The sequence below is a fragment of the Malaclemys terrapin genome, chromosome 2, assembly GCF_027887155.1.
Source record: "Malaclemys terrapin pileata isolate rMalTer1 chromosome 2, rMalTer1.hap1, whole genome shotgun sequence".
In the NCBI taxonomy this organism is placed as follows: domain Eukaryota; kingdom Metazoa; phylum Chordata; order Testudines; family Emydidae; genus Malaclemys; species Malaclemys terrapin.
In genome coordinates, this window is record NC_071506.1 from 242,987,880 (window position 1) to 243,013,146 (window position 25,267).

At 37.9% G+C, this 25,267-nt stretch overlaps 1 protein-coding gene across 4 annotated transcripts in view; it reads right to left on the reverse strand.

Annotated features, from left to right (window-relative positions):
• The window catches only part of CDK14 (cyclin dependent kinase 14), a 482,473-nt gene that overhangs the window by 83,625 nt on the left and 373,581 nt on the right, over positions 1-25,267 (reverse strand). For all 4 annotated transcript variants that reach the window (XM_054020506.1, XM_054020507.1, XM_054020508.1 and 1 more), the window contains 2 exons: positions 10,721-10,860; positions 5,150-5,298 (listed from right to left, as the gene is read on the reverse strand). In XM_054020506.1, the coding sequence (XP_053876481.1) occupies positions 5,183-5,298; positions 10,721-10,860 (256 nt within the window). In that variant the 3' untranslated portion in view covers positions 5,150-5,182. The remainder of the gene's footprint in view (positions 1-5,149; positions 5,299-10,720; positions 10,861-25,267) is intronic.

Genomic DNA, 25,267 nt, shown 5'->3' on the forward strand with positions numbered 1-25,267 from the left:
ACTCCCTAACAATCTCTCAACTCCCCTCCAAAAATCCCCACCCTGTTCCATATTTCTCCCACCCACACCCAACAACCCTTCAAGTTCACACCCAGGCTCCTTCTCAGCAATTGCTTCTCTCTCCCTCCGCTCCTCCATTACCCTTGACTCCCCCAAGGCTTTGCACTGCCTCTGAGGGGTGCGGGAAATACATTTCTGTATTGTAGCTTAAATGACTTATTTCTTAGAGTTCTGCATTAATATGCTTAATCTATTGGTCAAAAAACATTTCCTGAATCTTTTTTGTTGTCTGTATTGTTAAAGACATATTTGCTGACAGGTATTTTGAAATAAATTACCAAAATAATTGAAACTGACATGATTATATTATGTTATTTTGACAATTAAAATATGCAGAATTTTGAAGTTTTTAAAAATATTGTGCACAGAATTTTTATTTTTTTTGGCGCAGAATTTCTCCAGGAGTACTGATATGGGGCTCATTATTTGATATTTACTATTTTCCCCTCATTAGTGAACAATCTTCAAGTTGGTCTTTGATGATTTACTGTGCTGGTGTTCCAGGGGATGTATGCTGTCTGTCCAGTGCGCGCCAGGAGCAGCAGGACAACGTGCCACTCCCTGCTTTGGGTTCATGGCAATGCCATAATTTAGTCCACAGGGAGATCACATTTGTAGGTGTTAAGAGTTCATATCTGGTGAGGTAGCCTAAGTTTTAAAAAACTGCTCTCTCACCATTGTTTTGGGATGGTTGGCAGCTATGTAGCAGGCAGGCAGCATTACCACTGCTGTACTCCAAGGATAATAGTGCCTCTCTGGGATGCTGCGAATCCCTTCCCAGCCCCTGCTAACACCTCTGTTCCTTGCATTAATTTCTCAGGTGTGGTTAGCAGGAGATTTCTGAGGAAGAGTAACTGTGGAGTCAGAGGTACATAGAGGAGCCAAGGGAGCAATCACTGAGGAGAAGGAGAACACATTCTCCCCCTCCCCCCAAAGTCGGTCAACCAAGCTTCTGGGCCTGGTTTGAGGGGTATTTGTGCATTCTGGGGAATTTTACATCATTTTTCTTTGCCATTTTCTATCACTCTTCAAAGAAGAAAACAAGCCAAGATTCATCAGTAACAAATCCAGCTGAATGGCAGAACCAACCCTGCTTAGTTATAACTCAGTAGTTTTAGGGAGACAAACAATTTAAAAATATTTCTTCTTTTTAGATGGTTGATGAGCAGAAAAATATTTTATATATTGTACATTTTAGGATCATCATTAGCTTCTAAGGCAGTGCCCATAGAAACAAAGAAGGTAATTCAAACCTCAGAGATTGTTTCAGACTCTCTGCAAACACAGACAGACCTCTGAATAAGCATAAAAGCATCTGTACTCCTGCCTACTTTGCTCTCATTTCCTTTTTATTTTGCTTCATTAGTGGCAGAAAAATCTCTCAAACATCTCAATCCCTTTCACCCCTTCTCAGTTTATATACCCTGAAAACTTCCAATTCTGCTCCAGGGTCTATGGAAGAAAGTAGATCTGGAGACGAGGAGAGACATTTACTATTCTTTCAAAGTGCTGCTTTCTACTCCTCTGTGCTCCTAATAATACTACTTATATAGCCCTTTTATATTTTCAGACATCTGCACAGACACTAGCCTACTCAATTCTTGCAAGAGCCCTATGGGAAAGGTAGGCTAGTACTATTATCTGCATTTTAGAGATGGAGAATTGAAGGCACAAATAGGTTAAATGCATTTCCCAGAGTTACAGAGCAGGTCAGTGTCAGAAGACCTGAATTTGAATTTTAAGATTTCCAGATTCATTCATGAGATCACAGTGCTGCCAGCAAACTAACTTACACCCAAATTTTCAAAAGTGTGCATGTCTTTTGTACATACCTACCTCAGACTTTTGAAAACCATCATGTATATGCACACGTCACGGATATTGTTCAAGAGTCATTGGAACAGGGCCATAAACTTGGGTCTCAGTCCTCCCAACTGAGGGCCCTATTACTGGTCTAGAGAGTCACTTCTTTTTATACCCATCCAGCCTACCCTATAGCCCAGGGATTAGGGCAAGTTTGCCTTTGTTACCATTTCCTCCCAGTTGGCTGTGTTCACCTGTTGTGCCTTGTATTATACTTAGATTGTAAACTCTCTAGGAAAGGGCTCATCCTTTTGTTCTGTGTTTGTACAGCACTTAGCGCAACAGGGGTCTGATCCATGATTGGGACCCCCAAGTGCTATTACAGTACAAATAAATAATAATCAATTTGAAAGTGCATTGGGATCCTATGGAATGAAAGATGCTGTTCTGAACATATGTAAGATATTGTTCGGGAGTAGCAACCTCATCGTACATACATACACGCACACACACACACACACACATATATATATACACAGGCTCTTTCTTTTTCTAGGGCTGTATTTGGCCCACTGTATCTGTTTTGGTATGGAAAAAGAAACCACCTAATTCTGTTCATATAGGTATTGAAGAATGAGCAAAATTTCCTTCTTCCCATTATTTTAACAGCTTACTTTCACATATGAACTTATATTGCGAATTCTGTGTAAATTCTTGTTTGGAGGCAACAGAAATGAGATTCTGTACATAAGCTTCCAAACAAAAGGTATTCACCACAGATGGGGACATTCTAAATTTATTTTAGATGGGTGATATATCATGTTGAAACAGGCAAGGCTGAAGACATGTCTGCTGGGGCACAGCTCCAGGAAAAAAGTAGGGCTTTAGCTTGTCAATAAAGATGTAAACAGACTGCTCTGAGGCGGTCTCATTTCTGACATTAGAAAGTCTTAAATGCTTTGTTGGAGAAGAGCATGTGCAATAACTGGGACAGATTGCCAGAACTGAAATCTGATCGCGTCAGTTTTCAACAGTCACTGTTTACCCTGGAAACCACTCTCTTAACATTACAGGTTTTTACAAAATAGAATTGAACATAATTTTATAATGGTAGAGACTGCAGTTAGAATTTATTTGGGGTGTGTATCTGATAATGCGACATATACACATAGCTAACAAGATTTGTTTATTTTTCACAAAGAATATTAACAGTATGAATATGAGATTATAATATACATTGGGCTAATTTTATAGTGGGTGATACAGTAACGTTACAGTTTACCTCACTTCCCAGTAGGTCCCTGCTAATTTATTGATGTCAACAATATTAAGCAGTAAAATATATTTTAACCTGCAAACAGAAAAGTGCAAGAGTAATGCCTCTTTCAAAAGACAATTCTTTTAAACAATGGACTAAATTTTGAAGTGACATAAGGCCAATATGAGATATGCTTTGGGTGCTCCATAAATTAGTAAGAAAATAAATGTAATTGTTGCCTAAATTGTGCTGATAATAGAATCAAAGAACTGTAGGACTAGAAGGGACTTCAATAGTTCATCTAGTCCAGTCCCCTGCACTCAAGACAGGACTAAGTAATAACTAGACCATCCCTGACAGGTGTTTGTGTAACCTGTTCTTAAAAACCTCCAGAGATGAAGATTCCACAATCTCCCTTGGCAATTTGTTCCAGTGCTTAGCCACCCTATCAGTTAGGAAGTTTTTCCTAATGTCCACCTAAACCTCCCCTTGCTGCAGTTTAATCCCCATTGCTTCTTGCCCTATCCTCAGAGGTTAAGGGGAACAATTTTTCACCCTCCTCCTTGTAACAATCTTTTATGTCCTTGGAAACTGTTATATGTCTCTTAGTCTTCTCTTCTCCAGACTAAACAAACCCAGTTTTTCCAATCTTTCTTCACAGTTCATGTTTTCTAGACCTTTAATAATTTTTGTTTCTCTCCTCCTGACTTTCTCCTATATGTTCATATCTTTCCTGAAATGTGGCACCCAGAACTGGACATACTACTCCAGTTGAGGCCTTATCAGTGTGGAGTAGAGTGGAAGAATTACTTCTCGTGTCTTGCTTACAACACTCCTGCTGATACATCCCAGATGTCGCTATGAAAAGAAGATGTCTAACTGCATTTAGATATTACAGGCACAAAAGACATCCTAGGAGGTGCAAGTGGAAAAGGGGATGTTGGTGGTCTAAAAGAGTGTGTGTCAAAGGGAGGAAAGCCCTGCTAAGCCTATAATGTAGTAATAATGCAAACAGACAAAAAGTAATTAGTAGGTCCATACAAAATATATAACAGGCATCCACCTATTTTAACCTACTCTGACAACATGGCAGACATCCCCTACAGCCCAAAAACATACAGATCTCCACAATGCTGTTAGAAAGTCTGATGCCATAACAAGCAGCATTTCAACACTGAAATATGTTTTAGATCTTATGATTGAAGAGCTGTGGGCTCAAACTGAATCCATGCAAGACCAAAGGGATAATGGTAAAAAAGGAGATTTATTCACAGGAGCCAGCCAAGATCATTCCCTCCATCAAGGGCATTGCCATCGTGGTAAACTCTGGATAGGATTCTTAGTCTTACTGAACTCATCACTAGTCTCTCAACCCATATCTAATAGCAAAAACGACGTGAAATGCCTACTTTCGTCAATACCTCACCAGAAGTCAGTTACTCCCTCTAGGTACCAGCTTGTAATGACCGCTGTTGGCTATATCAGCAAGGAGTTTCCTATTGGCTTCTGCAACTTTCCTAACATGTCAGTCACAATATTTCAGCCCACCTCTTCAGTTTGTCTGGGACTAACAACTATCTTAGGGTACGTCTACACTACCCACCGGATCGGCGGGTAGCGATCGATCTATCGGGGATTGATTTATCGCGTATAGTGTAGACGCGATAAATTGATCCCCGATCGCTCTCCTGTCGACTGCTGAACTCCAGCTCGGTGAGAGGTGGAAGCAAAGTCGACAGGGGAGCCGCAGCAATCGACCCCATGCCGTGAGTACGCGAGGTAAGTCGAACTAAGATGCGTCAACTTCAGCTATGCTATTCTCGTAGCTGCAGTTGCATATCCTTGGTTGATCCCTCCCCCCCCAGTGTAGACCAGGCCCCTCTCATGCAAAATCCAAGCTCAGATTTACACACATGCACTTAATTCCTTTTTTTAATTTTTTTAAGTTGTTTTTTTTTTTTGCACCTCTAAAGCACAATTTAATCCAATGCTGTATTCAAAGAAATTCTTTCTGATAAGCATTCTTACCTGCATTCTCCGTAGTGAGTCTAAGTATTCTCCTCAGTGCTTGCTGTTTGATAGACCTTTGCCATAACTATTGTTTTTCCCAAAGACTCTCATGCTTTCTCCAACCTCTAGTTGTAATCTTACATTCGGTACCGTAAAAATAGAAGACACTGTGGAAAAAGTGACAATTCAGAATCTTAATTATTTTGTTTTATGATAAATGTATTGCTTTAAAAAGATTCAGCTAAATGCTGTGGCAGACATTGAAATAAGGAATAAGCTTTGTGCTACTTCTAAATTATTTTTAAAAATCTTCAGTGGGAAGGAAGTAGGATTATTTATGGGGGAGGTTGTTATGTGAGCATACAACATTGTCAGACATCTTATAAAGAGTTGTGTTTTCAGATTTTTTTGGGATTTTTTGTTTTTGCTCACTCTGGTCCCATCTGTGATTCATTTTTTCCTATTACTTTTGAAGTTTCTCCTGTGTAACCTTTAGAAATGTACCAGAATTTCTAAAAATAAGACAGGACATTCAATAATTTGACTTCATGTCTTCCAGCTTCAAAACTCTGCTGCCTGTGGAACTGAGCCTCTGCATTTGCCTTCCCTCCATTGCAAAAGAACAGAACAGAACCACAGTGTTAGAGACCATTAAAGTGGTTTAAAAATATTTAAAATATTTAATATTTAAAAGCAAACCAAATATCTCTACATAATGCAGGTCCACTCTATCAGATCTGTAGCTGAGCCACTGGAGAAATCTGTATCAAGCTTGCAAGGTGATGGCAGGAAAGTTTGTGTATGGAACTAATTATTAATGGCCATGATAATATTAATGATGAATGTCAAAATACAAATGGTGAAGGGTTCACAATGATGATCAGGAAACCTAGTTCCAATTACAGGTTTCAGAGTAGCAGCCGTGTTAGTCTGTATCCGCAAAAAGAACAGGAGTACTTGTGGCACCTTAGAGACTAACAAATTTATTAGAGCATAAGCTTTCGTGGGCTACAGCCCACTTCTTCGGATGCATAGAATGGAACATATATTGAGGAGATATATATACACACATACAGAGAGCATGAACAGGTGGGAGTTGTCTTACCTTACAGACAGGTTGATAAGAAGTGTGAGAATACTTACAAGGGGAGATAGATTCAATGTTTGTAATGGCTCAGCCATTCCCAGTCCTTATTCAATCCTGAGTTGATTGTATCTAGTTTGCATATCAATTCCAGCTCAGCAGTCTCTTGTTGGAGTCTGTTTTTGAAGTTTTTCTGTTGTAAGATAGCCACCCGCAGGTCTGTCATTGAATGACCAGACAGGTTAAAGTGTTCTCCATACCATCAGGGGCTCGTTCACCTGCACATCTACCAATGTGATATATGCCAGCAATGCCCCTCTGCCATGTACATTGGCCAAACCAGACAGTCTCTACGCAAAAGAATTAATGGACACAAATCTGAACTCAGGAATCATAATACTCAAAAAACAGTGGGAGAACACTTTAACCTGTCTGGTTATTCAATGACAGACCTGCGGGTGGCTATCTTACAACAGAAAAACTTCAAAAACAGACTCCAACAAGAGACTGCTGAGCTGGAATTGATATGCAAACTAGATACAATCAATTTAGGATTGAATAAGGACTGGGAATGGCTGAGCCATTACAAACATTGAATCTATCTCCCCTTGTAAGTATTCTCACACTTCTTATCAACCTGTCTGTAAGGTAAGACAACTCCCACCTGTTCATGCTCTCTGTATGTGTGTATATATATCTCCTCAATATATGTTCCATTCTATGCATCCGAAGAAGTGGGATGTAGCCCACGAAAGCTTATGCTCTAATAAATTTGTTAGTCTCTAAGGTGCCACAAGTACTCCTGTTCTTTTTGCTAGTTCCAATTAGAATCCCTCAGACTGGATTCTTTCTTTTTTGCAAGCATTAGCACCTGTGTATTAGGCTATTAGGCATAAAAAAAATCTATTATGTGCCCCTGTGAGATTGAGAGAACAAAATTACAGGTGCACATTTAGAGGTTATATTACAATTGGTTGTATAAAATTAAATGAAATTATGAGTCTTTATACTCACTAAAAACCTTCATCGTTTTTTTTGTCCAATGGATACTAGTGCAGCTAATAGGTGTTAGGGTCACCACATTATTTTTGTACATTTAAAAGATTCAGCTACTGTATTTATTTTATGGAGATTGTATTTCACTATTATAATACATAGTCTTGTAATTATTATCTCTGTTGTATAGTACTCATACTAAAATTTATTTTGGGTGTTTCTGTGGTCTTTTTTAAAATAAGAAGGTGTGTTATAAATTACTTGCATATATTTATGCATGGAAATGCTTATGAGCTTATTTAAGTAGGAAAGAGTGAGGGAAATTACTTTATGGAAAATGAAATCTGGCATAGTTAGTACAAGTATTTAGTTTCTATATTACAGCTCAAGTCTGGGGTTCTTGGAAGACTGTGATATCTCAGGTATTGTACTGTATTTCCAGAGTAACCCAGCGTGGAATGATTAGGTTGGTCTCAAAGCATCATTGTTCAAGTTCATTTGTTCTTTACACTTCTAGTCAGCTGAACTGTTCCCTTTTTGGATGAATTTTGTAACAGCATTATAAAATTCACTATTCCTATGTCTTTTTTGAAATTTTATACACTGAAAGTGAAGATTGCAGTGTAGGTTAGGTAGAGTTAGTTGGAAAATGGAATTCCCATCCCATCCAAAACTTTTTTCATTCTGAATCACAACAAAAAGTCAACATTTCTCATGGAATGTCAATTCCAAAAAGTTCACATTTCAAAACATCATAATATTTCAATGAAATAATGTTGAATCATTTCATTTCAAAAACGTCAAAATGGTTTGTTTCAGTTATAGCAAAACATTACAATAAAGTATAAATTCTATGTTAAAATTATATCATAAAAGTTAAAATGTTGATATGATTTGTTGACACTTATTCTATAAAAAGTTCATTGAAACTACACTTTTCCACATAATGTTTTGATTCAGATGAAACTCCAATTTCTGATGGAAAAGTGTTTCCGTCAAAATTCCTTCTAGTGGTAGGGATTCCTTTCCCCTCTCACACAATTGTGATTCTTCACAGACTTTTTAGTTTAAAGATTTCAATTTTGCATGTGGACTTTGCAGTATAATGTACGTTCCATGAAGAGGACTATCTGTAACATGGACTCCGAAAATGGCCTTGTGGTGTTTTGATTGGAAGGCTGTTGACTGTATTGTGTGCTAAATACTGTTGCATTTATCCAAAAATTTAAACTAAAATAAAGTATAAATAGGAAATCTGTCCAGACACCTGGATAAAGTATTAACTCAGACAAATGAGGTCACCAAAACTAGTCATTTCACTACAAAGTAAACATTTTCCAAAGTCTCCAAATATATGACTTCTTTGTTTTGTAAATATGTTTACAAGTATATCCAAGTTGTACTAAATAGAAATGATTGTAGTATTTGATACTCGGATTGTCCTTTCTTGCATCTGGATTTATGCTTCATAATGATTATCTACTAGACACAGAAAGAGTATATCTGTAACTCAAAAATTTTACTGGAGGCATTTAACAGAACCTTGCTTTAAAATATAATGATTTTTCATCTTTATTCTCCCCCCTTCAAAAGGTTTCACTGCTCCTGATGTTTAACGTTATGCAAAGACGTGTTTCTGCCAATGAATATCGCCTTATGGTTATGCTTCTGCAAATAACCTGCTGTGAGCTGATAAAAGGATTAATGCAGCCAAAATTCTTAATCTGTGAAATTACAAATTAAATTCTCATATTAAAAATACCACCCTGAGGTATTTTTTGTGGTTTTAATTCCCCTCTGGTGTTCTGCATACATTGTGCTTGTTAATGACTAGGACAAGACTGTCTCTGTTGGCAGCCTGCTGCAGAGTGATAATGTGTAGGCATTTACTTCACTGATAGAACTGGATTTAACCACTGACTGATAAACTAAGTGGCAAGTGGGTAATAAGTCCATATTAACAGAAAAGTACTACTAGAGAAATCAGAATTCATAGACTATCAAAATCCTGGCTAGACTAAATTGTACAGTCAGACAGGATTGAGATGTCACCAATGCAGATTGATTTTTGTTTTCCATTTAGTGGGAAAGGGATAATTAAACTGGCATGTTTGATGTTTGATTAGCCATGAACTAATGAATCTCTTTGCATCATACTTTCAGCAAAGACAGACTTCCTTACAGCCTCATTAGCTTAAGAATGGGTGCATTGGAAAGAGGTCTGGGTAGGAGGGTGAGAGTCCTGGATCTAGTGTTAACAGAAGAACTGAAAATCTATCAGCACTGCAGGTGAATTGGAGAATATAACCTATAATTAGTGACAAGGATTTTTATCTCCAATTCTCCAAAATGGGGGTTAGTCCCAAAAGCAGGTACCCCTATGGAGCAGGGTACCTTGAGTGCCAGTTTACAGAGCTGCCTAATATGAGATCCAGTGCAGTTATCTGTTAGAGACAGAACAACTAAAAACTTGGAAGAGGGAAAGTTGACTTACTAAAAGTGAAGTAAACAAAAAAAAAAAAATAAAAAAAAAAATCTACTGTTGACTAATATTTGCATCCTGAGCCCAGTTTTTCAAACATTGATGTCCAAATCTCATATTTTATTGCTCAAATCACCTTGCGTAGGCACATAAATGCCATTGTTACATGACCACATGATGATTTAAGTCTCTGGATATTAGATTTGGATCTCCTATTAAGGTACTTGTGTTTGAAAACTGAAAACAATTTCTATGGTTAGAGTGCAAGAATTTATTTAAATAAAAATCACAAATAAGATTCCCATGTGAAACCTATTTATGGTAACAAAACAATCTCTGGATCAAAAATACCCTTATGTATTGTAAGCATGGGTTTGCCAGAATTCATAGTGGTAACATTTATTATTCTGGAAAAAGATGAGGAAATCTGTGGTATAAGTACTTCACAAATATTTAAAAAGCAATTGACAGCATTTGTGCTGGATGGAACATTTTTGCCAAGACAACTGGAATGTGTTTTGTTTAATAGGAGAAACAAAAGAGCTGTGTGTGAATACTGAAAGCATTCTCAGTTAATAAAATGAAGTTTTCTTCTCATACATTTCAATTCAGCAAATTAACCAATTGTCTACTTTGTGTTCCTCAGTCTTCTGAATGCCAAGTCTTTTTAAAGCATTATTGTTATAACAGATACAGTGTCTGAGAATCAAACATTGCTGGATTTTTATCCTGTGTGCTGCAGCTAGTTAAAAAATACTGTATGTTATGATGTGAAAAGCACTAAATATGTAAATTGTATTTTTTTCCTTCTGCTTTATGACAATTCAGATAATTCTCTTGGCTGCACACATAATCAAATACAAAGATAGCTAGCTGCAGACTGCAGAGTAGAGATAGCAAAGGAGAATCCATTTTTTCCTGTGTCAAGCAAACTATGCAATTTGAACTACAGAATTTCGCTCAAATATATATATCTATATACTGATTTCCTTGCTTTTATTCAGCTCAGAGGTTCTGTCATACTCACTATCAGTTAGCTCCCATAGCCGTGGGGGCAGATCACTGAAATATTCGTGGCTCAGGGCTGCCTGTGCTGACAATCTGTTCTTTGGGAAACACTGAAGTAGTTTGGAGGCCAGATCCTCTGCGTGATTCACATAGCTTAGCCTGAAACACAAGCAAGGAGAATTAAAACAAACATATCTACGTACAAGCTAGTTACTCTCTTTACTAATATCAGCTGGATTCAGTATAGTTAAAAATGCAGAATCTCGCATCACTGAAGATTCAGGGACTGAAAATTACACTGGTTCCAGGATTTTCTATACTCAGTGCTAGACCAATGCCAAAAACATACTCCTTAGACTAAGGGTGAAATTTCTGTAGTCGGTATCTTATGAATCACCAGAACATGTATATATCATAACATATATATCATAAAAGCTTTAGTTACCACAGGAGGAAAAGCACGTAACTACGATTACCATTTTGCTTTTCCCATCCCTATTTCACTTGAACATGCTGCTAACTTGAGAACTAATGCACCTAGAAACAAATGGCTTATACCATCTAAAAACATGAAATCCTAGCTGTTATCTTCTAGTCTGTCTGGTCCAGAAGTTCTTTGGGAGACTGGTAAACTTTTCCAAACTCTGGTTTTGGTAAAAAAGTGTTCCAAAAGAAAAAATGTTGGATCCTGCACACACTGAATATATCTTCATCATCATTTCATTTTATAAATCCCAGCACACTTTGTTAACTAAAGATCTGTTTTCAGCCAACGAAGTCAGAACACCTATAATTTAAAATGCCTCCACTTTGCAATTCATGGGTTGACAAATAAGGATATTAGATAAGCAGGCCAAACTTTCGAAGAGTTTGAAATAGATACCATTATCTGCCCATAAAACCCTGAAGCCTACAGAGTTTCATCCAAATTTAGTTTAATAGAATTTTGACATGAGGTCAGTTAGTCTTTCCCCTGGTTTGTCTCAAGCTGATTTTCTGGAATATCACTCAAGAAGCAAGATGACGTATAAGAGAGAGTCCCTCTTTTTATTCTCAGGCTCTTGTAACAGTGGTTTTAGGTTCAACAGTTTATAACAGTCACACTTAGAGGTAACCAGAGAGCCGAACATCATATGCAGGTTACAATGAATATCGGATACACCACAGAGAACATCTCTGTTACAGACTTCATAAAGACTCAACTTCTGCCCACTCTTACAACACTCGGAGTTACAGTACAGTGTTCACTATGCTTATGAGAGCCACAAACATCACTTAAAGCTACTCTAACCAAAATGACACATTCCTTACAAGAGGAACACAATGATTCCTTTCTGGGGTGACTTTACACTTTCCCTTTAAGACTTCAGCAGACTCTAATAAATACAAGTAATTAATACATTTAAATTATGGGCTGACATATGCCAGATATGCTGCTATTGATAATGATCCAATGTGATATTCATTGCGTTTTGGATCTATGACATCTGTGTGCATTATAGGGATTTTCCTCTAATGAGCCTACCTGCTCCATTCTTGCGAACAGATAGGATATTTGTCCAGAGAATTCCTGGGTATCAACAATTGACTGAAAAGAGTTGACAAACTCAAGCCATTAATCCTAGCCAGTTATTATTTGAAGAAATTTGCAGGACTTGTTTTTTTATTGCTATTCTAGGGTAAATATATTTAAAATGCAAAAGGTACTTTTCAGTGTCATTTTGCTACATCTTTTCCTTTTTCAGTTTGTGGTGCAATATGGGCATTGTCAGTTATTCACCATAGCCCAAGCTTTGCCAGAGGATTAATTCCAGGTTTCTTAAACAATTGTTTTATTTGGCTTTTCATGACATTTACAAGAAAGTGCTTTACAAACCAGGACACTGGTAAATGTCAGTACACATACCGCTAGTTACAAGGGGGCAGATAAAGTCTGGGAAAAATCACATTCATGTGGGCACACCTAAACTTCTCATGAACCAGTGATTACTTGGAGCTAGCAAGGACTGGACTGCATATGGCACTGGAAGTCAGGAACTGTGTGGCCTCGGGCAATGTTATTGTAGCCATGTTGGTCCCAGGATATTAGAGAGACAAGGTGGGTGAGTTAATATCTTTTATTGGACCAACTTCTGCTAGTGAGAGAGACAATCTTTCGAGCTTACACAGAGCTCTGCAGAAGGAAGCTTGCCTCTCTCACCAGCAGAAATTGGTCCAATAAAAGATATTACCTCACCCACCTGGACTCAGGCAAGTCATTTAGGGCAAAGTTTTCAAATGCCTCCATATTTAGGAACCAAAATAAGAGAGTCCTGATTTTCAGTGAGAGCTGTGGGTGTCTAGAACCTTTGAACGTCAGGCCACGTATTTCATTACCTGTATCATAGAATCATTGAAATATAGGGCTGAAAGTGACCTTGAGAAGTTATCAAGTCCAGCCCCTTGTGCTGTGACAGAACTAAGTATACAGGTAGTGTGTCCAACTTATTCTTAAAAACCGGATGGTGGGGATTCCACAACGTCCGTTTGAAGCCTATTCCAGGTCTTAACTACCCTGGTAGTGAGAAAGTTTTTCCTAATGTCTAACCTAAATCTCCCTTGCTCCAGATTAAGCCAATTGCTTCTTGTCCTGCCTTCAGTGGACATAGAGAACAACTGATCACCATCGTCTTTATAACAGCCCTTAACATATTTGAGACTATCAGGTCCCCTCTCATTCTTTCTTTCTCAGAACTAAACGTGCCAGATTTTATTAATCTTTCCTCATAGGTCATTAATGAAAATATTGACTAGTACTGGACCGAGGACTGACCCATGTGGGATCCCACTAGATATGTCCTCCCAGTTTGACAGAGAACCATTGATAAAAAATGGTTAGTTATCTGTATTGTAATGTTTGTTCTTCAAGATGTGATGCAGATGTGTTTTTCATGTAGGTGTGCGCGCACCCAGTGTACTGAAACCAGATAGCTTAGCCTAGCAGTACCCATAGGGGTGGCAGGTCCGGGGCTGGGTTGGGACTGCAGGATAGGCACCTCTCCCCTGGCTGCAGGAGGTCCGGGGCTGGGCTGGCGGGGAGAGATGTCTCTCCCCACCATAGCCCTGAGTGCCTGTGCAGCGCTTAATAGGCAGCTGCACGACTATGCACCTTAGAGGGAACTTAGCTCAGAATCTATTTGAACAAAGACTGAAGGATTGCCTTCCCAAAGTTTGCATCTGATCTGGATGCAGTAGTAATGGCATAGTGGTCTGTAAATGTATGTACAGAGGATCAAGTGACAGCCCTGCAAATATCCAATATAGGAATGTCAATTAGAAATGCCATCAACGTTGCCAGGGCCCTTGTGGAATGAGCTCGTACCCTTTGAGGAGGAGCAGTCTGAGCTACTTCATATGCTGTCATGTTCCCTGAAGTTATTCACTGGGAGATCATTTGCGAAGAGATCTCTTGCCCCTTAACCCAGTCCGCATATGAAACAGACGAGATGAAGAATGGAAAGATTTAGTCTTATCTGGTAAAAAGACAGCTTGGTATGCAACGTGTGAAGACGCTGCTCATCTGGGGTTGAATGTGGCTTAGTGATGAACACTGGTAGATATATAACTTGGTGATGAATATTACGGGTACTGCTAGACAAAGTTCTCCAACTTCAGCGTGCTGGCCAAGCAAACACTTACATGGAATACATGGATGTGTCTTTCAACCAGTTGTACACCCACCTTATAGTAGTTCCATCTTGTAGTAGTTTGTAGCTGTTTGTTTATGAGACTGTCAAGTGGGACTGTGTCAAAAGCCTTACTAAAATCAAGATACATCACATTTACTGCTTCCCCCCATCCACTAGGCCAGCTACCCTGTCATAGAAGGAAATTTGGTTGGTTTGGCATGATTTGTTCTTGACAAATCCATGCTAGCTATTCCTTAAACATTACTCAAATGTAAAAAAAAGTCTTTAACTTCTCTGACCTTCATTTTCTAGATTTGTAAAATGAGGATGATAAGAACAAGGCAAAATGTGAAAAAAAGCATTTTTTGTGAATTCTGAATAAAAATTTTGATTTAAATACGTTAGCATCCTATTTTTGTTTGCTTTCTTGAATACATTTGAACATGCAAAATTATGACTGCATGAATGTTGGTGGAAAATGGGTATCTGGCCCATAGCCAAGATTTGTTTAACTAAGAAACAAATTAAGTTTCCCAACAAAATGAAATATATTTTGCGTGGAAGTAGTTTATAAAGCCAAGACCATCCTGTCAGGGAACAAAAACAATACTAGCTGACTTAGATGACCAATCAAGAAAAATTCCAAATATCAAATAATCAACACAATACTCAGTACAAATACTATGCAAACCATCAATAGCTCTAATACAGTCTTATCAACTAGCCAAACAATTCTGAACAGGCAAATAAATTAGTAAAAATTGGGACCTGTTGACAGAAAATTGGTGAACAGAAAAAAAGGACTAAACTCACTGAATAAAAAGTTTGCAATGAATAGTTTGACCTACTCTGACTATAATGGTTACTTACCCCTTATAGTATTTAGAGGGGTGTTGTGAGGATCAGCTGTTTTTATGTTGCTTTGAAGTTTCCAGAAACTAAGTTATTAGTACTACTATACTCTCTGGCATTCATAGATTTTAAGGCCTGAAGAGACCATTACGATCATCTAGTCTGCCTGCCTACATAAAACATACTACTGAAGATCACCCATTAATTCCCGCATCAAGCCCATTACCTCTAATTGAGCTAGAACATACCTTTAAATCTATGTAAAAGTTCTATTTTTGTTTATGTAGGTTGGAAGTGCAGAAATTCTTCTCCAGGAAATTTGTCTTTTGCAAAGATCATTTATGGAGAATAGCTGGACATTGCAAAAGGAAATATGCATGTGAAGTCCTGAGACTTGTTTAAAGCAAGTCATTCTCCAAGTTATTAAAAATATACTGCATGTTCATATACTATGAACACATCTACTACATGAGAACTTGTTGGTGCAACTAATTTAATACATAATATTGGTAACTTTTTACAAATATCCTCTTTTAAAGTTCCTCTAGAAATTAGTTAAATTTATCTGATATACATTTCAGATTGTATTCCTTAATATGGGGGGAGAGGGGAGAATTGGATTTTCTGATTGAGTCCTGTATATAGGTGCTATATACTGTAGAAAAGTTTTTTTAAAAAATCAAAAGAAAAAACTTTTCCATTCCTAAATACACCTCTTTCTATATGGTGATAGGGTGGAATTTCATACAATATGGCTTTGTATCCAAGACATAATAGCATGTTTTGTCTCACAGCAGTTGGGCCATATAGTAACTTGGCATGCAAGATATGGCAAGTCTCAATATTCATGCTTCACTTACTGTCACACTAATCACTTTGGAATGGTTACTGGTCATGGCAGCATACATAATTTCAATAGAAAATGCTGCATACAGCCAAGTACAGTGAAGCCTTTAGCATTGACCATTAAATTATATGAAAGTGCTGGCACAAGCAGCAATGGAAAGATTTTTAAAAAGAACTAAATTGTGAATATTTACAAAAATACCTGCTCCCTGAAAAATAAAAGCTCCAAGTATACACATCTCCTTAGCACAGCAAAACAAATACCATTTTAGTTTATTTCACTTTAAAGTTATGACTAGGACTAGAATTGAATCTCACTGGATTACAAGAATTTGATTTAATTTCAGAAAACAGGTTTACATTTCTTTCTATTGCAAAGGCAGGTCAGTATTTGGTCAAGCAGAACATGACTAGGATCACTGAAGTTTGGTTTAAGCTTTTGAGGAAAAAAAACAAAAGATTCAGGCATGTGCAGTGAACTTCTGAACTCAGGGTGCTTTGCTTGTTAAATGAAATGAAGAGCGGGGTTTAAATTCACATTAATAATTAAGACGTGGGTATTTAAAACAAACAAAGATTAGTCCTGTCTATGCATTTTTGACAGCAAATGAGGTGAATACTTCCCCAAGGTAAACAGATTTTGTTTTGTGTTTACAATTTCCAAATCAAACTGTAATTTGACAGTACAACTCTCATGGCATACTTCTAATTTGTTTCTTTTAAGGCACCTAACTCCCTTAATCCCCTTTGAAAATTCCAGATCTGCCTCCTTTTGAGTATGCAAGGAAATACTATAATTATTACTTCATTACTCATATTGCACTAATGCCGAAAGGCCTCAACTGTTATCAAGGTCTCTTTGTGTGAGGTCCTGTATAAAGACATAGCAAAAGACAGTCATTGCCCCAAACAGCTTGCAATCTAAACAGACAAGGCAAAGGAGAAAAGATGTATTATCCACATTTTAAGGCTGGAGAATTGAGGTACAGAGAGATTAAGGGGGATATTTTCAAAGCATGAAGGGCAGGTAGTGCCAATGCCCATTGAAAGTGCCTTTAAACATCCCTGCCTAAGTGACTCAGAGTCACACAGCAAGTATACGGCAGAGCTGGAACTGAACCAAAAAATCTCCTGAATATCTGCCCAGTGCTTTAACCATGAGACCTATACTCTACAACACTTCTAACCTAAAGCATTGGATATTCTCACCAAAACAAGTTATAAGCAGAAAAACCACCTCATTTTGTTGAGTCTAAAGTTTAAATGTTATAAATGGAATAAATATGAAAGGTAAATGTCCCATAGTGCTGAAGCCTGTATTACACTATAAATCCAAAACGTTACTAAAAAGAGTAAACAATTGTACCATGATTTTTGCCACACCACCCAACTAGTGGTTTTAACTCACAGGACTCCTATACAGTAAATGACAGAGACAAAAATGCATTTCCTTCCTTTTCCTTTTAGGCCATTCCTGAGTGCTGATATAAAACGGTGCCAATTTTAGGTGTGATAGTTAATGTTTTATTTGTCAAGCCATTCAGTCTTCAGTCAAAGATACGCGTATTTGTATTTCTGAGAAATACAGTGCTTTTTTTGCTACACAAAACATTACAATATTCTATAGCAGGTACAGCTCTTTCTGGAAAGGCTTATATTTAACAGATTTGAAGTGCAGACAGTCAAAATGACATCTTCATACACAAGAAAACTATTTAAACCTGTACCAACGGTGCAGATTAAGATATATTTAAGATGGATATTATTCAAACCAATTTCTTTCAAATTTATTTGGCTATGTTGTGAACCCTATTGCTGAGCAGTCTAATCTGGGTAAAGTTAAGCAGTTGCATAAGTCTTTGCAGGACTGGGTCCTTAGTAATGCTTTGGCTTTCTTTTCCCAGGAATAGAATTTTCTTACTGGATAAAACATGGCCAAATAAATTTGAAGGGAATGGGTTTGAATGAGAGCCAACTGAAATACACATTTTTTTCTAGAATCCTAACACAAGTTGAAGTAGTTCTGTATTTCTGAGCATCTGAGAGACTTCACTAGGAGTACGCGCATGTATAAAGTTAAGCGTGTGCGCCAGTCTTTGCAGGTCAGGGTAAGGCCTAATTTGAGTAACATCAGCATTTACCAAATATTGTAGCCCATTTTGTGCGCTCATTTGCATGCCTAGGGCTCCCATTGACTTCAATGAAACCATTCCTATGCTTCAAAGTATATAATTTTACTGTGTAGATATAAAATACTGGGCCCTTTTAATCCCTACTGTAAATCCACTAGAGTCAACTGAATCCCATCAGGGATGAATTTAGCCCATTATCATTACTGTGATGAAATCACCATAATGAAGACCAAACTAGTACTGCTCTCCATGTTGGATGCTTTTAACTTTTAATGCCGATAAAAGCATAAAACCTAAATATTGTGACAAACATCTACAACTATTGAAGAAAATATTTTACATCGCCTAGTCAGTCTACCCCAGCCTAGCCTGCTGCCTGTGTAAGATGATATACTCCCCTGAAATAAAGATTTGCAAGGAAAGAAAATAGTATAAATCAAAGACCAAATGAATTCCTAAAGGAGGCATACACTGTAAAAAGAACTGTTAAGGCAGTGCTACCCTCATTGTCTGTTGATTTGTTTTGCCAGATCACAAAATAAAGTGACTCTTTACAAGGTTTCCACTATTTCCATAAAGGTGTATGAAAGAAAAGATTATTGGTTAAAGATTACAGGTTAGTTAGCTCAGTACCTTTTAACTAAACTTGAATAGTCAAGCATCATTATCCTTGTTTATTAAAGTATTGGAAAGGTGGCTAAATCTTTATCATTAAAATAAAAGCCATGACAAACATCAATGATAATTTTTCCTGTGGTATCTGTACATTGTTATAAGTGTAAGTATTTGATTTCTTGGTATTGCCACTCATGTAGGCGTTCAAGAAGGCAAAAGCCCTATTTAGACAAACCACGTAGGTGAGCTGATTTAGTGCAGTCAAACAAGGTAATAAGTCTGACCTATTTGAACTAATTCTCCCTGAACAGCCATACAGCTGCTGCTAATTGGAGAAAAAGCCAAGATGAATACTGTGTCATGATAAAAAAAAGGAAATGTGGCAAATGAAAGCACCAACAAGAGGGACACAACTACATTACTTATGAAAACATTTGTGCTAATTAGTGTATCTTGTTCAAAACATTCTCGTAGGTATTTTTAAGGCTAAAATCTACTGGCCGATATATATTTGTTAATACCAGTTTCTAAACTTTATGGGAATGTAGAATCAAGACCATAATCTTTTTTCTCCAGTAGCCTGGTTTGAGGATTTAAAAAAAAACAAAAATATGGAACAGGAGGCTCAGTAATGCTTTAGTCCAGAAGATTTAGCACTAGGTGCTGCTGAATGCACCAAATATGAACCATTCTACACACTCAAAACAACTGAGGTCAATAGTGGTTATTAAGCTCAGTTGTAGACAACCAGGTTATAAAATGCCTGTGTGGACATGGCCAGGACACAATCAGGCTAAAACGCATGCTAGGTTTCCACTGGAGCCAATTTCTCATCCTGTATGGCTCTGTCTGCACTAGGCCTGAGCTATAGCTTAGCATGGTGTATACTCAGTATAGCTGCATAATGTTCCTTGCAATGCCTAGGATGAAAGATCTGCCTTGCCTCCTCCTGAATCAATGTCATTTACATTGTTTACTTTCCCATGGGGATGGAAACAGTATAGCTCCTCCCTACAACTGGCTGTCTACTTAAGCTAAAGTATTTTTTAAAACTTGGCTACAACATAGTTTGGACCACTGACCAAACTAGTACGTTATCACCTGGGTCATCCACAGCGTTGTTTAATAATCATTATTGAGAATGAGGAATAAATGGGAGAAAGGACAATCTTCAATACATGGACCATGCGTGAGGAGATCTGCATTTCCTTCTCAGCTCTGCTACAGGACCCAATCCAGGAACACAATTGAACACATGCTTAACTTTAAGCACATGAATATTTCTATTGAGTTCAATAAATCTACATATGCTTAAACGTGAGTATGTTTCTAGGTGCTTTGTTGGACTGGGGCCTTGATCTACCTCTGCATCAATTTCCTCAGCAAAAAAGTGAAGATAGTATGTTCACCTATGGTGCCCTGATGGACTAATTCCTTTAAAGTTTATACAGCATTGTAAGATCTTCAGATGGACAGCACTACAGAAGTGCAGGCCATTTATTATAAACTTGGCTGATCTGAGCTTTGAACACAGAGCTTAAAGAGAGCCATTTTGCATATGACTGACTTAAACTTGCCTTATTTTTCTTCTTTCTAGGTCCTGACATCCACATCCATTGGCTCTTGCTCTATTTGATGCCACAGAATAAACTATGCTGGGGCTATCACACCTTCCACATAAATCCAGTGCAAACTACTGCCAAGTTATAGACATAATGCTCTTATTTTACAATATTGCACAGTTTATCTACATTAAAAGTCATCAGGTTATATGCCCGTTGGGATATGGAATAAGGCTATGTGAAAGTTAAAAAGCCCAATGCAGTATTGTGTCCTGCATATGATCTTACCAGCATAATGCATGCTGAGGCATCACATGGAGTGAGAGCCATTGAATTTGGTGTTATGAACTAGGAAAAAATAAAAGGAGGTAGCTTTAAATGCAAGTATAGTATATGTCAGATGACCCACTTACTCCCAATGCTATTTAGGACACATACAGTAATTGTAGAATTGCTGATTTAAAAAAAAAATCAACTCAAGGACATTATTTTGAGTGTCTTGTTCTTCTCTTGTTTAAAATTGTGACAAACTGTTTGAACACAGAGATGTAAAAGTATTCATAGGTCAGCTTTAAGGTTCATTTTATATTTCCTTGTTTGTAATTTTCATCAATTTCTTTGAGTAAAAATTTTTCCTGGGAAAAGTATTTCCCAAGAAATTTTAATCATAGCTCCCCTTACCATTTTTCCCCAGAAAGATTTTAGCAATTACTTCTTTTCACCATCAATCAGTTATCTTCTTTCAGCATACCAGTTAGTCCAATATTAAAGATATTCATTATGGCAAACATATAATAGATTACTTACGCCATTACAAAAGATTTCAAAATATGTTAGATTTATAGTTTATTGGAAGGTCTTTCCTTGCGGTAAATGTAATTAATAAAAACTACAACTTGGTGGCTACATTTAATCAGAAGCTTTATATTCCTTTGAAAACCTTTAAAAGGCATGAATCTTCTCATAAGGATAGTGCTTTTAAAAGGTCTTCTTCATGCAGCTCAGCAAGCTGAAAATAAATACAGCTAAAAATAATTACTAAAAAAGCCATAATTTTATAGGCTATTATTTCACCAGAAAAGGGGGGAAATGTCTCTTTAATCCTGAGCAAAAACTCTTCAAGGTTTATGTTCTCTATAAACCTTTCACTGGGAATTGAAAATATAAGTTAGTAATGCAATAAATGCCCTAACAAATATATCAGATTTTTCACTTAATGCTTTTTACAGGCTTAAACCAAACTGAGTGAAAGAAAAATCACCTTTTACAGTCTGACTCTTACAGGAAGAATGCCTCTCTGTTATGCTTTTTAAAAGAAGGCATGGTGAATTTATATCAACTTCACTGAATCTTGGGGCATGATAAAAGGAAGAAAATACGCCAGTGCAGTTAACATTCCATAGCATTCTTTCTTCACATATTTATTTCCTCACTGACTGGACATACGCCAGGGGTAACAAGAAAGAGAGAAACAGAGAGAGAGAGAGAATAAAAAAAATAAAAAAAAAAAAAACACCACAGGAGTAGCTGAAATAAACCTTTGGCACATCATGCAGTCAAGGCTCTGTAGGTTTCTCTCTCTCTCTCTTAGCACCCTGCATTGTTACTCTCTAAAGGAATCGTAGCAGAAGCAGAGAGAGAGAGCCCTAGAGTATGTGAGATGGAGAACTTTGGGTTTTGAGTTTGTCACTGGGTGCAGCTGCTGGGGTTGCAAACAAAGTTCTCCCTATTAAACGACTGTAAAAGAAAATACAGCTGCCTTTTTGGACCTATTGTCTTTTGAAATCTAAAAGCATCCATGTCCCAGTAAAGAAACATTAGTACTCTCTCATAAATTTCAGCCTTCTTGTCTCATATTTTAACATCTTTCATTTGAAAAGTCTTAATTTCACTACAGTGTAAATAAGAACTGGTTTGTTTGTTCAGTACTCCAACAAGAATTTGCTGCAAAGATTTCAGAATGCAGGGAGTGCCCTGAAAAGGGTGACCTCTCTTTAGTCACTGAAGCCAAGACCATTTATCACAGTTAACCTACAGATCTGTCCTGCAGGGACCTCACATCTGTCAAACACTTGGAGACAGCTACTTATCCCCTCCTCCTTTCCCTCCCTAAAATGTCAGACTGGTCTGATTTTTTATTATTGTATGTTTTTCAAACTAATGAAAAAAGTTTTATGGGTATGGCAAGATGAAGCGTGCACTTTGTATTATTTATACAGCCCCTTAAATATGGATAGGGATTTGGAGAGAGAGAATGCCTTCACTCCAGAAAGCTTACAAAGTAAGAAACCAACGCTGTAAGACTTAAGCGTATGCCTAACTTTATGAATGTGAGTCTACTGAACTCAATGAGACTACACACTTGCATAAGTGAAGCATGCAAAATCTTTGCTGAATTGGAGTATAAACTAAGACCCAACAGTGACTTGATGAATTGCAACAATCAATGTGGGAGAAGGAGGGCTAAGAATTACACTGCAAGATTATGTTGATAGATCTTAAGGTATTTCAAGATTATATATGCACTCACATACATACATATATACATATATATACACACACACGCACGCCTCATTCTCCACTATGCCACAAAAATCCGGTTGCAGCTCCTGGATTCTCAGCTACTTGGCCCAATTGGAAGTTAGAGCAGCAAGGGGTTCTCTGCCACACACCCTTCTCCACCGCACCATCCCCCCACCTGTCTGACACACCCTTCTTCCCCCTTACATTGGTGAATCCTCCTGTGGCATCTTCCAATAGGTTCAAGCTCACTTTGGCTGCATAAACAGCAAAAAGCAAGCTTGGCAGACCGGAGAATCCAGTCCATAATCTTTAATGATGCTGTTAGTTTGAGAAGATGATTAGGATTTTAATAGGCCTTCTGGAAGTAGTGTGAATCCCAGAAGATATTTGAAGGGGCAAAGCATGAGAGCATGGTAGAGTGGATAAAGGGGACTTTCCCAGATGTAGGCAGCTTTGAGGAAGGAGGGAACAATGGTTATAGTTTAGTGCGTGGCTTGAGCAGAGATGAATGTGGCTTCCCATTGAACTTGGTGGTGTTATAAAGAAGGTGCAGCATTGAATGCCACATTCAAATCTTTGCATTTCCGAAGAGTTTTTATTAGTTACATTTACTTTACTGAGATTTATTTCTCTTTTGCTTAAGCCTTTAAAATATGAGCAGTTTGGAAATGAATAAGTAAAATATCAGTTCTGTATATTTGTTATCATTTAGGACCAATTAATTATTGGGTGGTTGGTGTTTTTACTTGCATCTTATTCATGAGTCAGGGTGAGGACACCAGATGACTCAAAAAAACTGTCTATGACAATCTTCAACTACTTTTGCACATCTCTAACAGTCATCATAGTATGAAAGAAGTAGGCAGATCTACGTGGGAAATCAAAGCTGAGTATCTAGACATGTCCCAGTTTTGGCTATTTAAAAAACAACAAAAACGTTATTTATGGTGGTGCCCATTTATGGGCCAGATTTTCAAAAGAGCTGAGCCACCTTTGGAGCCAGACTCTCCAGAAAACCAACAACAAACAAACAAGCAAACGCACACCTCAGCTCCTATTTAGGCACCAAAATAACTGGACAGATTTTCAAAAGAGATCAGCATGTTGGGTGTGTGATGTTACTTGTAAATCTGTCTGTAAGAGTCACAATGGGAACTTCTGGGTATGGAGCACTTTTGAAAATCTAGTTGCCCAACTGGTAGAAGTTTTTCAAACCATCAAGGAAGTCAGCCCCAGCTGGAAGGACAGACAAGTGGAGAGAGGTTAGGAGAATAAAGGACTGTGAACAGTATACAAATATATATAATTTATAAACAAGTCAACTTGATTCACTGAATGCAGTATGGGTGTTCAAAAGGGGTTGTGTGGATGAGCTCACAGAAGTAGTCCCATGCACTGGAGGCCACAGGGGAGAAGGAATAGAGGTGACTGTGGGAGAAGCTGAGAAGCTTGAGCGCATGGGCAGAACAGAGATGGTGAGAGGCAATTCAAAACCTGACAATGGAGGCTAAGTAGGAAGGGGCAGAGTTATGCAGAACTTTGAATGCGGTGATGCAACGCTTAAATGTGATGGGGTAGTAAATGCGGAGCCAGTGTAGGGTCCCAATGAGGAAAGTTACATGATCAGATCAACAGGCAAGGAAGTGGAGTTCAGAGACTGCATTTTGTATGGCTGGAGGGGTGCAATGTGCATGCTTGGGAGGTCAGCGAGGGAAATACTGCAGTAATCAAAGCGAGATCTAGTGAGGGCTTGAATGGGAGATTTGGTGCGGGGATGGAAAGAAGAGAATGGATGCTGAGAAGGAAGAAGCTGCAGGATTTAAATGCAACCTGGATGTGTGGGACAAGAAGAGGGCAGAGTTTAAAATAACCCAAGACCGGAGGCCTGAGTGATGGAGGATAGTGATGTTAACAATGATAGAAAAGGAGGAAAATGGGGAAATTCCATTCCACCAAGTAAGAAGTAAGTAAAAAAGTGGGAGTAAGAATGTAGTGTAAGTGCCCATATCTGTTAGCAATTAATTATCCACAAGATACTCAACTTGGTGTGTGTGGGTGGATGTACTGCTCTGTAAACAATGTTTCAGTGTCCATTTCTGCTGCTACCACAGCATTCCCATTTATACAGCTTGCAGAGTCACTATGGTTAGGGATGATTATTAAAACCATGGCTAGAAGTGGGCTATTACAGTATGTGGCACGGGCACAGATCCCACGTCCAGCAGCATGACAGTACTGCTAACTCTGCTCTCCCAACAATTGGTTTTACTGGGAAATCACAATGATCAGTGCTCTGCTTACGTCCCACCAACTTCTTTGTTGTTGTTTTCATACCGAAGTTCTAATCTCTCTATTTTAAACAGTTGTA